The sequence below is a fragment of the Pseudomyrmex gracilis genome, unplaced genomic scaffold, assembly GCF_002006095.1.
Source record: "Pseudomyrmex gracilis isolate BER0280 unplaced genomic scaffold, ASM200609v1 scaffold_120, whole genome shotgun sequence".
Classification (NCBI taxonomy): domain Eukaryota; kingdom Metazoa; phylum Arthropoda; class Insecta; order Hymenoptera; family Formicidae; genus Pseudomyrmex; species Pseudomyrmex gracilis.
The window spans coordinates 128,883-143,406 of NW_018020704.1; the positions used below are offsets into that span (position 1 = coordinate 128,883).

General features: G+C 37.7%; 1 protein-coding gene across 1 annotated transcript; it reads right to left on the reverse strand.

Annotated features, from left to right (window-relative positions):
• Nucleotides 1-6,651: 6,651 nt before the first annotated feature.
• Nucleotides 6,652-13,746, reverse strand: LOC109856492 (enhancer of split mbeta protein-like). Its single transcript, XM_020431822.1, has 5 exons — nt 13,332-13,746; nt 12,462-12,560; nt 11,271-11,360; nt 9,072-9,350; nt 6,652-8,203 (listed from the first exon to the last, which is right to left on the reverse strand). The coding sequence occupies exons 2-5, from the start codon at nt 12,513-12,515 to the stop codon at nt 7,790-7,792; spliced, it is 837 nt and encodes a 278-aa protein (XP_020287411.1). The 5' UTR covers nt 12,516-12,560; nt 13,332-13,746; the 3' UTR covers nt 6,652-7,789.
• Nucleotides 13,747-14,524: the final 778 nt, after the last annotated feature.

Sequence of the window (14,524 nt, forward strand, 5' to 3'; positions counted from 1 at the left end):
AAAGGCAACGAATTCTAATAATCGTCGCTCTCACGATGACGCAAGCTCGATTAGGGCATCTCGTTCGCGCGTTTGTGTGTTCGGATATTTTTAGTCCCGCCAAGACATTGGTCTCGCGCGTCTCATAAAACTAGCAAATTGAAATTTAGAAAATGACGACGACTGTGTGATGAATATATCCGCGCTGCGCGCGAAGATTGTATCCCGACCTCGATGATATATAAATTGCGGTTATTGTCTGCCTGAATGTGGAAAAGCAACCCGTTTGGGTGCTATATCCGTCAAAAGAGAGACGGTCTCTTGTCCATGTCTCAATCAACGACAATCGCTCACTGCAAATAATCTGTAACTTCCACATGTCTAAGGTAAGAGCTCGAAAGAGAGAGATCTATGATTTCTTGCAAACGTCTACCGTTTGAATGATCAATCGGTCTGTTGGGATCGATCATCGCGGACGATCATCTCGAAGAGCCACTTCGAACGCCGCGATCAGATGTATCTCTCGATGTAAGGCAATTTCCCGTGTTCTCGAGAATTTACGGAGATCCTTTTCTTTTCCTTGTCATGTCGCTTACGTATATCGCTCGCGCGTACATCTTTCACGCGCGAGAAATGTGATCGACACTACGTAAAATCCATTCCCTGGGGATAATGTATACCTAATTGTTACCTGCCCGGCCGAAAGACTATCCAAGTTATCTTTTATCTAAAAGATAAAGATCCTTTTTTTGCTTTTAGATATAACAAAATAGTTTTTGCTACTTTTAGAGAATATTATTAGAGAAATTCTGAACTATAAATAAGATAAAGAGAAAAAAGATTTAAAAAATTATCGAAGACTTGTAGAAGTTGAGGAAGATTTTCTTCGAATTATTCAAAAAATGAACGCGTTTATAGATATGTATCAAGCTGCTCTTAAAAACCCTGATGGAAAGTAAATCTCCACGAAATGTCGGCATAAAAATGTGGCACTAACGCGGTTCAAACCCGAAAAACATCTTTGAATGTTAAGTATGTATATGAAAACCATCGTATTGTAATATATAAAAATTTATATTATAAATAAAAAATAGCACTTTAATGTGGCGTAAATAAAATTGCAAAAAACAATTTAATTTGGTCGCAAAAAATATAACCAAGAACGCCAATGTTGGCATATTTAACCTTAATTTTCTCGGAAACCTGACGTAGGTAGGTTCTTGTATTTTTGGCAACGGATTCGTTTTTCAGCGACCAACAATTCATTATACAACACTTTTCTTATCCAGGTTTTAAAAATGCGTTGAACAGTGAGTCGTCGTCATGACTCGAACATCAGAATCTATTATCTCACAAAATAGGCACTACCCATTGATAGAGTTATCTTACTTATCACTTATTTTATCGATCGTAGATAAAAGTAGTCTTAAATTGACGTGATCCTACAGAGGAGTGCATTATATCGTGCGGCTCCAAGGAATTTCTCGGAAATTTCTTCTCTGGCTGCTCCTATTGCCGCGCGCCGTTCTTCTTTGATTTCGAGCTGTTGGCGGAGACCGAAGAAGAACGGCGCGCAGTACTTAGTAGAAGCAGTCAAAAGAGAAATTTTAGAGGTTGCACCACGATATGATGCATTCCTGTGTACACAATATAACATATAACTCAACAAACTCGCCTCTAAATTTATCACATAGCATCACTATCTCCATCCGACCTTACTATGCTTACGATGCTTTCAACACAACATCTTTAATACCATCGTTAATGCAGCGTGGGATGTGACAGACTTAACAATTACTATTTTGGTCATTTCTGTATAGCAGTCAAGTGTTTTGTAATATTCATAATGTAATTTTGAGTCTATTTGTCGTCATACTCTCTAACATGCCGATCATAATACTGTATATTCCTAGTACCCACTGATGAAGATTTGAATTAAAATCGAAACGTTCGGGAACAATTTACTTCGAATCATTTTGTTGCAAAACATCCGGCAAATCAGTTCAGCAACGCCCTCCCCAACACACCTTCACTTTTTGAATTATCGAAAACTTATCTAGAGGTGAAGAAATTGAGCATTAGTGCGTATGGTTTCGCCATTTTTTTTAAAGACATGTTATAGCTCTAGAAGAGTTGTGTTCGACTCCTAAAAAATTATTCGTGATAATATTCTAAATATATATAATAATATTCTAAACTTTTTTTTTTATTCTTTTCAATAAGCAATTATTTACCATGCTTTTTGATTGAAGCTCAAAGATCATTCTTTGCAGCAATCATCGCACGCTTATTGTTATAGCGGGAATTTTCACACGTAATATAACTCTCGGAAGTTTTATTCTCGCTTTAACATTGTGCATTTGAAAGAATTTATTGATGTACTAGCTACCAAGAATTTTTTCTCGCAAATCTTCGGGTAGGGATTAACGAGACTACCACTGGGACTCGTTCGGGAACGCAAATTCATCGAAAGCGAATGATCGAGAGCGAAACGAAATACCTATTCCCCGAGGAAAATAACGATTCCAATCGCTCGTCCATTCACTCGTACACGAGTTCTACACAAGTTGGTAGGTATATTCACCTCTTTCTTTCTAGGTCGTCTGTGTTTGTGCTATTACTCATGCATTGATGTATTTTGACAAAACTCCTATAATGTGTCGCACGGCAACAACAGTTTACCCTGCTACGGACATCGAATCCTCAACAATACGGCTCGCAGCGAGCGGGAAGTTCCGTATTATTGAATGAAATTTGCAAGAGCAGAACACAGCGTGTTCCATAGTCTCTATTTTCAGAAAAGCTGTCACACACACACTGGTTTTTTCTAGTTTCTTTTTTGTAAAATTTGTAATGTAAAGTTTTGAAAATGCTGACGTATCTCTTTTACATCAATCGTCGTGGAAAACGTTTTACAACAGACTTTCTACGTGACTTTTGAATCGGTAAAACTTATCGGAGAAGTTGAAGAAAAAAAAACGTGGAATATAATCGTAGGAGCCGAAAATTATATTTTCATGTACAATATTATAAATTTTTGTGACTGTATGTTTGAATTTAACTGTGTTGCTACTCACAATTTGTATGTTTGCGAGACTCGAGGTTTGAGACACGAGTGTTTTTTATTCTCATCTCTGAGATATTTTGTTGACGCTTCAATTGACAAATTCGAAAGAGCAAAACAGAGTCGACGAAAAGCGTAAAGCTGATAAGCGTACAGAAAAGGTTCGAATCCGCCGATAAGAATAGATGCCCGAAAAATTACGCGCTCCGAAACGATCACCAATTTTTGTATTATATATATTTTTAACTACATTTATTTACTATTAAATCTTTAATATTTTAACCAGTGATTCTATTTATTTAAATAATGGACTAATCATCAAATTTTACGAAAGATTCTTACATAATTTATTAGACGCAAGTTAGAGTTTTGTTTCTAGAAAATCAAGCCGAGGGCTTTCCAATTCTTTCTTTGAGTTATTAATCGTTCGCAAAACCTCTCGTGAATGAGTTATTATTAACAATTAGGAAGTAACTATCTCCTTACAAATTACGTACACTCGTAAATCATTCTCCGCGTGCAATCTCCTTGGTGCGGGATCGTGTTATTCGAAGCATCATCTAGAATAATATTTGAAGCCAAGTAGTCGTTGATGAGAAGTTGATAAATCTTTGCGGCCCGGTGCACGTGCAGTGCGAAGGCGGACGTTACCTGCGGTTCGAATCCTGTAGCGCGATGCAAGATTGCAATGCGCCACCTTTAAATCATAGATCATCCGATGATAGGCGGGTCGCATGGCGTACCACACGATTGCCACACACGCGTATCTGAGCGTGAGACCAAGTTGATACTCGGGCCAGTTGATCGTATGAGATTCAATAAACGCAGGAGAGCACAGCGATGCCGCAATCATCGATGTTACAACTCTATCTCTCGCTCGAGATTAATCTTACAGAACTCCTCTATTTCGAAAAAACAAAAAAAAAAAGACTTCAAATTGAAATCCAAAACGCGAAGAGTGTGTATACAGCCAAGAGAAAATTTACTCGCGGCTGTACAGTCGATCTCTGACATTGGTCTCGGGGATGCGTCTCGGTAGGAAGTTAATAATCTGCAGTTCCACGCACGCCCAGGAGGCGAGGAGGCGTATACATATATCTATATTCGCGCGAAGAGGCTACGTCACCAGAGGCTTCACAAGCGGCGGAGGGACCGGAGCGAGATGCAAACCATTAAATAACAGCTCGCAGGGTGATAGATGGGTCGCATGCCGATCGTTCTTGTTGGCAAGGCCCATTAAAGCGCGTGGGCCCCTCAAGTCTCGAGCTCGCATTTACACCTGAGTCTCGACCACCACCACCACCACCACCACCATTGCCAGTGGTGCCAGCATATGAGGTTCAAGATAGAGACCAAGAAAGCAACGGTGGGGGAGGCGAGGGAACAGAAAACCGAGAGACTCTCGGGGCCCCGGGACTTGGCCCGCAGTTAATTGCCAGCATTTAATGAGCGCTCTTTGACGCGCCGCGCGAACCGCCACGGTAAAAGACGTAATGGCCGCGGCGCTTTTCTGACGACTTCACGTACACTGTGCGCAGCTTGAATCTCGAATCGCGGAACAACGGCTCGTAGAAAGAAAATTCACCCTTCCGCGTTCGACAGTTCACGAGTTAGTTCCCCCAGCACACGTTTCACATATCTTTAAATTAGTAGAACATATTCGCATTGTGCATTTGACAATCCGCAGTTTGCAAAGTGTGGATTGTTATTAGTAGAATGTACAAACTCAGTTTTGCCGAATAAAATGTATTTTAAACTGCTTGAAATTTTTATTTCTGCTATCTGTACTTTTTAAGATCTTCTAAAATTGTTTCAGATCAGAGTTTGAACCTTGCTGTGTAAAGATTCTGTTTGCCAGAAGAGAAGACTCAAAACTTTAGCGAAGATTCACACCACTTTAGCGAAAGGGTTCTGATTTCTGTTATCATAAATAGAGTCTTCGCAAAAAATTATTTATAAACTTATTAATTATTTATAAAAATTATTTATAAAATTATTTATAATTTTTTGCAAAGACTATAATTTTAATATTTTTTCACGTACTATACATATATTTTTTTTGATAATGTATTTATTATAAAAATAATTTTTGAAAATGTATAAATTTTTTCTTTTTCTTCTATTTTCTTATATTTGCAATTCAAAGCAAATTCTGTCAGAAAAAAATCGCCGATGTCATAGTATCTATTTGTAAAGTTAGTGCGAAGTCATTTTTGTAGGGTGTAAGGGTGTTTATACTTAACAAAGTGAAAACTGAAGAAAAAAACTCCAGCTTTTATATTTTCCGCTTTAATGTAGCGTTTATACATATTTATATATAATCAGAAACCCTAGGCACACAGCGTCGCTTAAATTATAGTCGTCACAATACCGTCGGAATGGTGACAAAGCTGCATTATAAATTACACTGTCATTTGTTCGGTGAGTGCGGTCGGATGTATAACAAAAGTGCCGTTAGTTTGATTTAGTAAGCACAATAATGGCAAACGGAAGGGATTGTTGGCAAACTGCGTGTGTCCTTGCTGCAAAGATGAAGAAATTCTTTATTTGCGGAAAACATCCCGATTTCCTTTATTTGCGTTTCCTTTGTAGCGTCATCTTCAAAGAGCTGTTTTGTACAAGCCAAGTCAAATATATTTTAACATTATTAACTTTTGAAACGATATATAAGACAATATGTAACACATATGCTTATAAATCTTTAGTCTTTATAAATTTAATAAAACAAGAAAAGTTGCATCTTTTTGATAATTTACGAACAATAGTTTGTTTTTTATATCACAAAAATAAATAATAGATTATAAGTATCAAATTATAAAAACTATATAAAAATTACATATTTTACGAAGACATTTCTCTTGTAATTAAAGAAAGTTTATTAACTTGTAAAAATCTTTTCTACATGTACGAGCATGTATACTTTAATTTTAAGAACACAGCATGTAACGACAGTCGATGTGATAACGTTTGACAATAAGAACGTACGAACAATATGTATTGCGGTATCAACTAATGACAAAGTCAAAGAAATTATCTTTGGAAGAGAAGTTAGGAAGTCTTTACATCACTCGCTATTACAGAAGAGACTCAACTTCATATATTATCTTTTGTGAAGCAAAGAAAATGTACAATTAAATATGATTTTTAATTCAGTAATTATATACAAATAATATATAATGCAAAATATACATTTGCGTGTGCATTACTTTTTTAAAAATCTTTATTATTTGGTTTTTCATCTTGTGTCGTTTAGGTTGTCGAGTATCTTCGTAGATGGCACAATATCTGTTCTATAGAAGAAACCTGACATGCCAACAACTTGAAGTGATGCAATAAGAAATTTACAAATATAGTCACGCACTGTCGTTTTGATAAAAATATCTAATTAATGTTTTTGGAGATTATATTTTAAAAATAAAAGAAAATCAATTATAGTATCAAATCGCGAAATAACAATTGCTATAAAAAGTATCGTTCTCGGATAGATATCGAGAGGATAGTGTTCATTCTTTTATCAGATTATAAATAAAATCTATACGCGCACACACAAGTACTCTTAATAACAAAAACTTGGGTTTCGAAAATTTTTATTAAAAACTTGATCGATCCACATATACATGATGCAAAATGTCGAATACGTATTCTTATCTTCTATCACAGATTAATCACGCACAAAGTAATACATGTAGATATTAACATCAAAATAAATCAACATAAATAATTATATAGCAGTGTATTTCTGCATATATACGAATAGACTATACCATAAAATTAATTATAACGCTTTTCTTACGTTACGTGATAAAAATATACATCTTAAGTAAAGAATTGTCGGTATAAAAAAAAAAAAAAAAAAACAAACAAACAATGCAGCAATGGATAAAATATTCAGAATAAAGTGCCACACATAATGTATGTTTAACTCGTAATGTAATAATATAGTGCGTCAAAATTGATATTGATCATCTTTTTTTTTGTCTTGCCATACCATTTGAACAAACACTTTAATATCACAAGTCTAAGTAGTAATATAATTATTTAAAGATAAACTAATATTTATCTAATGATTTAAAGCCAAGTACCAAAATAACAAAATTAACACAAGATTAATAGTAATGTAACTTTGTGTGTGTGTGTGTGTGTGTGTAAACATATATATATATCTATATATATATCTATATTAGAACTAATCATACTCGGACATCTGAGTATTCTGGTAAACGTTCTATGTGTGTTTGCAATGTGCGATAATACCCGTACAATACGAATATCCGAGTGATACTCGTTCCTGGAAGATATGAGTACTCGAATAATATGGATCGGGGTAACCGGGTATTATTAATCTCTGCTTGTGTTTCTTCGTCTCTGTTGGCATAAGTGTGGTACACAAAGTATTGCAATCGAAATATTTAATTGCAACAAAAACATCGTTTGGACAATCTTCGGGAAGTATATATAGTATATGTGTATAAACTTGTATCATATTTAACTTCGGAATATATTAACAGTAATATCGCCAGAGTTCTTAAAATTAATCCTTAAGTTAAAAACTATCGTTCAAACAATATAACTCGAGATTAAACTTCCATTATATTTTCTTTGTTTTGTTCTCCTCTGTTTGTTATCTTTTTACAAAATTTCAATGTAAAAGTAGTACATACGTAAACAACTGAACGGCGAAATGTGAAGAAATATTTTTATAAGGAATGGATTTCGACCGCTTATCGTTACACAAGAATTCGGGAACTACCACGGTCTCCACATCGGGTCGCGTTCGTCCACGCGCTCAACATCAATTTCTTCGTCGTCATCAGCGTTAATGTCTTGCGGATCGTTTGTTTTGTTTCTCGTCGTCGTTACCATCTTTGTTGTCGATTCTTGGCGGTCCCTCAGACTCCTTGGTTTGGCACTGCAATTTACTGTTAATTTCTCATTGGCGTTAACGAGCGACACCGAAGATCGACATCGAGGCGTGGAAGAAACGGTTGTCGACGCGGCCGCGTCGTCGACAGTTTTATCGGTGTGAGGCGTGGATCTTATCGGCGATGTGCTTGCTGGAAGTATCGCCGAGTCAATTTCGGTGGACGTGCCGCAAGGTGCCACGACGTTGGCAATGTGGTCCAGATTGGCCAGGGTAGGCGATAACAGGTTGGCTTTTGGCTGAAGAGAACACGTTTTTTGTAGTCATTACGACGATCGTTAACACCTCGCTCGATCATAAATCTTTTGCAAGTCGCGTTATTCCCGTTGCTCGTATAATACGATCGCGATAATATCTTTCTCGCCAAGTTTGGACATAACGTGGCTTCGCGCAAATTCTATTCGTGACTTTATATTCACCTTTTTAGGTGAAAGTGCGATACGATGTGTATTTTTAATTTTTTTTTTTCAGAGTAAATCTGCGCAAAAAACGAAGAACTATTTAACGAGAAAACTTCTCAAATATCAAATCAAAACAAAATAAGAGCAGCGGGATAACGTGAGTATAACGGAAAACGCGTATTGTATCCTAACTACATAATTAATCATAAAACGAATGAATACGTAAATCTTCTAACTTTGTAATTAATTAGCGTTAATTACGCGTGTATTATTATTACTGCCTCTGCGATCTCCGCTTTTTGCTCGTCAATTGCAGATGCGCGTAAGTATAAAAAAATTTATTGCAAGATAAATTGCAGGTTGCAGCTTCTTCCCGTAAGCGTCTATTGTGCGGCGGCATAAAATTCAATGCATACGCGACGTCTCATCAAGACGTGGTTATCTCGCAGCTCATAAGCGACAATAATTAGCTGCGTCGAACCAGATCGTACGGTAAATTACGCGATGTAATATTGCGCCGAAAACCGCATCTTAAAAATCTCATTTTGCGTATTGAAAGCAGCACGGATCGCTTCTCGCGCAAATTTGGGATGTACGAGATGAATTCCCTAAAATTTGATGGTCCTGTCGCGTTCTCTCTCTCTCTCTCTTTTTCTCTCCGCGCTCTTATTATTAGCGCTAATTGCAATATCAACTCGATAATTACCGACGAATTTGCGTGCAGGCTTGTCTTCTGAAGACCAGCTGCGAGGTGTCTCGCCAATCTGTCCGCGGCTTCACCTGGAAGCGACGAGAGAAATCTGCAGGCTTCCGCCGCGCAATGCCCGAAGCCAGATTGCCACCGGCTCTCCGCGGAGATCTCGTCGCCGTTCGTAATCGTCACCGATAATCCGGAAGGTCGCGAGGCCTGCAACTTCTGCAGATGACGCACCGTCAGCTCGAGGATATCCGCCTTCTCCAGCTTGCTGATGTTCTCGCCCTCGGTCTGCAAATCATTCCGTCATTAGTCAGATTTGTCAGCTGTACGTGTAATACATCTCGTGTTTTGTGTTAAAATTAAAATTGTGACAAAACAATTTATTCTATTATTACAATTAATTAAAAACACTACCGAACATAAAAAATAATATTATAGAAAAAACACAAGAGAGACAGTCTCAATTTCTTTCTCTATTTAATTTTTAAACTAGAATGAAATATTCATTGTAAACATCATTATCGATCGTAATGCTCTTTGATGATGTAATTTTGCGCTTCTCCGTCAAGCTAACTCTCTTTCGTATTTTTTTTCCACTTCTCTCGTCGAAGAAGAACGTCGGCTTCTTCGATCTAAGAAGAAGTCGCTATTGAAATGGTATCGTTACCGGCTCTCATAACTGTTGCGGGACAGTTTGCTTTAGATTGTACGATCAAAGAAAGAATGTTGAATCTTAGAAAAAGGGAAATCGCGGCGCCTGAGCGTGGAAGCTTTGCGCTCGACGACCGTGTTCGTGACGTTTTGCGCGCGAAGAAGAATACCATGCAGTTGACGGGCGTATTAAGCCGTACGAAACGTGCCGATCGGACCGGAAAAGTAAAAAAATTGCCGTGTCGTTGGAAAATTAACATTGGCGAAATCAATACCTTTCACGCTGATTCAACGAATTACGATGGTCGCGGTGATGGCCGACGCGTATGCCTTACGCGTGGTAACAATTTCGTCGTCGGCACGATTGTATCGCGCCGACTGTATATCGATAAATTACTAAAGGTAGCGAAGCGTGTATTGTGGGTAATATCGCTTTATAAGATGTGCGGGAAACGTGTAATCTTTTTTTTTTTTTTACACACAGAGTTCGAGTCGACGCTGTATTCGAGGCGTAATTCCGTTCAGGAAAAAAACAAGGCTTGAACTTTCTCGCTGTAATGGGCAAAAATAACAGTTTTTTTTTTTCACCCGTCAATTCTCGTCGATCATTTTATTATTTAATGCACAACCGAGAATATGATTTTTTTGGATTAAAAATTTTTATTAAAAATTTTGAATTCAAAATTCAAAACAACTGAGTCTAATTTTCAGTCTCGTTTGTCCCGTTGAAAAAAGATTGCGTTTGCAATCGCGTTATTTGCTAGTCGTATAAATAACGCATTTAAATAAAAGTGCGTCGTCGCAAACAACAAACGGAGCGTGACGTTGGGACGACGGTTTATGGAAAGGTTAAAATGCAATGTTTATTTAAATATATTGCCCACGCGTTTAGCGAAGTGTGCTGCGCTCTTTGCATGACCACGCACTAGATATCGCGCGTTCACTCCTCGTGTTCTCACGCTCCGGGAATATTTAAAAGCAAAATCGCCTGCACGCGCAGTTGCGACCGGAGAATGCGTTTCCTGCTAGGCGCGATCCGTAAAATTGCCGCTGAGGGGTGACGCGCGAGCGGAGCAACTCGGCGTCATAAATAGAGCCGATCGGGTCGAGCAAGAAACTTCGCGCGGGTTTCCCTCGCTCGACGCGCGCCCGGAAAAAAAAAAAACATAGCACGTGCTCGTTGAACGTATCGACTCTGAGATTGTTCTGAGAGAGAGAGAGAGAAAGATAAAGACAGAAAAGTCCCAGTTTCTTTTCGTCGTTAAACAATTTGTCTCGACCACGCGAAAAAAGCCACGCAAGATCGCGCGAAGTGAGAGTTAATTGTCACTCGTAAGAAGTCGCAAGCGTAATGCGTGAAGTGTCGTTTTATTGCGTTTATACAAGAGCCTTATGTAATTTACAACTTCGATTCGTTTTGTTTTTTTTATGTAAAATGTGGTGAAGAGATTAATTTGGAATTGAGAGATTGGCTGTGGCTACTCATAATTCAAGAAAGTTGTTTTACAGCAACGATCTGTTATATTGTTAGATATATCAATATATTAACAGTTTTACCTCCAAGGCATCCACCATGAGATCCTTGAGTTCGTCGAGGCAACGGTTTATCCTCGCTCTTCTCTTCCTCTCTAGCAGGGGCTTCGTTATCTGCCATTGAACACACGTTATATTTTATTAATCAATATTCCGTGACAGCTGCCTGAGATGTCGGCGGCATCACACACTGGCCGAGCCCTTCTTCTTCGAGGAGGATTTTCGCATCATCTTTTGCATCATTTGACCGCGCGTTTTTCGATCGTCAATCACCATTGTGAATTGCTAATTTACGACGTAATCGAAACGCGAAGGCGGCGATAAGCGGGTCATTCATACCCATATTTGTTCGTAAATAATTCACGAAGGAAATCTTCGATTTATAGTTGACGGCGCGAAATAAAGTTCAGTCGTTTTGACGCGACGCTTTCGAGCGATAACCGGACCGGCTGATTTAACTCCAATAATTTCGTCGCGTCTTTTCTTTTTTATTCGCATCAATAATGATTTCTTGGTCGGATGGGTCGTGAGGAAGAATACAAATTTATGCCCGTACACCAGGTGCCACGTTGTCATCAACGAAAGAAAATGAAACAGTCGATACACGAGAAACAAAAGCGCAATTGATTTAAAAGACTTCGCCACTTGAAGCTATCGAGTCGTCGAATCACGAGACTCGCAAAAGGTAAAGTATTAACGGGCTTCTTTTTTTCTGTATTGTAACATATTGCGAGGCAACGTTAATAAATAAAAATTATCTTCAAAAAGTAATAATTAACACTATCATACAATATAAAAGTCATTACATGTAGAACCATATATTAATTATTCAATAATATATCGGCGTCATTTTAATGTGATATCTCGCGCGACACAAAGATAATTAACAGTCATCGAACTGATAAATTATCGATGAGAAAAGAGATTTTGTGTGTACGTGCCGGCACGTAATTAACTCACGTGCGAATTTCAACTCGCAACACGTAGGAGCGATATGCAAAAGCATGCGGATTTGTTGCACAATATCAGATTTGAATATTCAATACAATCAGTTTGAATGTTCAATTGAATATTAAATGTTCCACAAACATGTCACAAACTGTGTAATTATATACATTTTCAAGTACGCATGTGTGGTAAAAAAAAAAGTATGTTACGCTTGCGCAATTAGTTCTTTGAACAAATATAGATTCGATTCAGCGATTGATTTATTACCTTTTTGTATTGGTACGTTCTTGAAACCGGATGGGGGTAATCGTACGACATCATTGCAGGCGAAGAGGTCGTAAATCCAAGGGAAAAAAAAACCAAAAACTGCAAAAGACGAAACTTAAATGAACACCTAACGGAATGGAGTAAAATCATAAAAATGTAAAATTTTATTTGTGTGACAAGCGTAAAAGTGCCAAACAAATGAGCACGACGTCAGATATTTTTTTCTCAGTTATTATAGTGTTAAAAAAAAATTAAATAAGGTGTATAACCGAATAGTTGTGTGCGCAAATAAATTAAATTGACGGAGTCAAATAACTCGAACAAATAACCGGTAAGTAAGCAGTCACAATCGTCAGTAGAGCTAGTCAAACCGGATACCTCTCGGTAAAATGTACGAAGAAAATTAAATGCGGTTTTGCCAGCAACCGACAAACTTATATTCGATAAATAAAACATGTAAGCGCCTTTGGCAGCGGGTATCGAACGATCGACAGGCGCAATTTATAAAGACGTAGATCAAATAGTTTCCGGATAGCTCTTCGACGAGAACCGACACTAGATTTTAATTTACATATCGGTACAATGTGTGTGTGGACGTGCGATGTAACTGTACGTAACATATTTATTCACACTCTCTACAAGATTGATATTTGACATTCAATACGAAAATTAAAATTGTATAAGACATTTGCAATTTTATGAAAACTTCAGTGTGTCAACAAGTTACTTTCTTCACTATAAAATAGAAAGAAAATAGAAAGAAAAAATAAAAAAATTAACATTTCGAAATAAAATAAAAAATATTTGTATATATAAAATAAATAATAGATACATTAAAAAAAAATAGAATCTCTTAAATAAAAGATGTACCTTTTCGTCAAAAGTTGTTGCTCCACCGGCAGTCAAGAATAATCTTCAAAATATTGTCATGTGAAATTTGAAGGAAAATCACATCAAAGCAAAACACTAAGGCAAGAAAATCTATCAAATAATAAAATAATAAAATTGCGCTAAAATATTGCAGTGATATCTCTCGACGTGTTGAATCTCATTGATAAAAAGTTCGATCGTTAATTAAAATCCAATTTGCCTTACGGCGTCGCGCTGCGACATTTTACGCATCTCGCGTATCGAGATGCAAGCGAATAAAAACAAACAAAAAAAAAAAAAAAGGCAAATTGAGTAACGCGACGACACATTGAGCGGATTGACAGGTCGAGATGGCCTGGCATTAGATACACGGCCGGGTGCACTTGGTGGAGTCTCTACACCAACTGGCTCGGTGCTCTCCGCTGCCATTCCGACACAGGCTACCCTCACCCAGGCGCTTCGAACCCTCCGGAGAAGCTACTTTGGATAGGAAGGTCGCTCCAAATGCTTCGTTGTGTTTAACACTCACACGAGCGCGCGGCAGCGCGTGGTCGACGGGGCTGACAATAACAAAAAAAACAAGTGAGAAAGCGCCATTTGCACGTGAGAATAGTTAAAATCAATATTGCCAAATCGATTTCACTGAACATTTTGTCACGAGAATTGCTAAAAATCCTTCAATTGCGCAGTTTTCTACCAACAGGTTTTTATTTTCCAATTTGTGTAAATAAAAAGATTCGTGCTCGAAAACATACGTTGCTAAGTTAATTAATATATTTTCTATTATTGCTAAGTCAGAAAAAAAAATATTATTATAGTAATTAATAGTAACAATAAATTTATATTACATCGCTCTTGTTTAAAACGTGTCACGTTTATTAACAAATTGATTTTATTTTATTTGTCGATTGTACCCCGAATGATGCTCCACTTAACAGGTACTGTTTAAGTTACGCAGCATACGATAATTAATTCCCTGCGTAGCGAATAGGATTGGATTACCAATTTTACACGCGCGCCCGCAAAGCGCTCTCGCGCGTCGAATTTGTTTGCAAAATATAGCAACCATGCCGAGTTTGCAGTGCGTCTCGCGGTAACACGAGCCATCGCGTTCAGTGAAAGCAAGCAACGTTCAATCGGAACGCTATTAGCGCATATCCGCCGATAATGAAGCGGAATTACTGCCGTGGCAC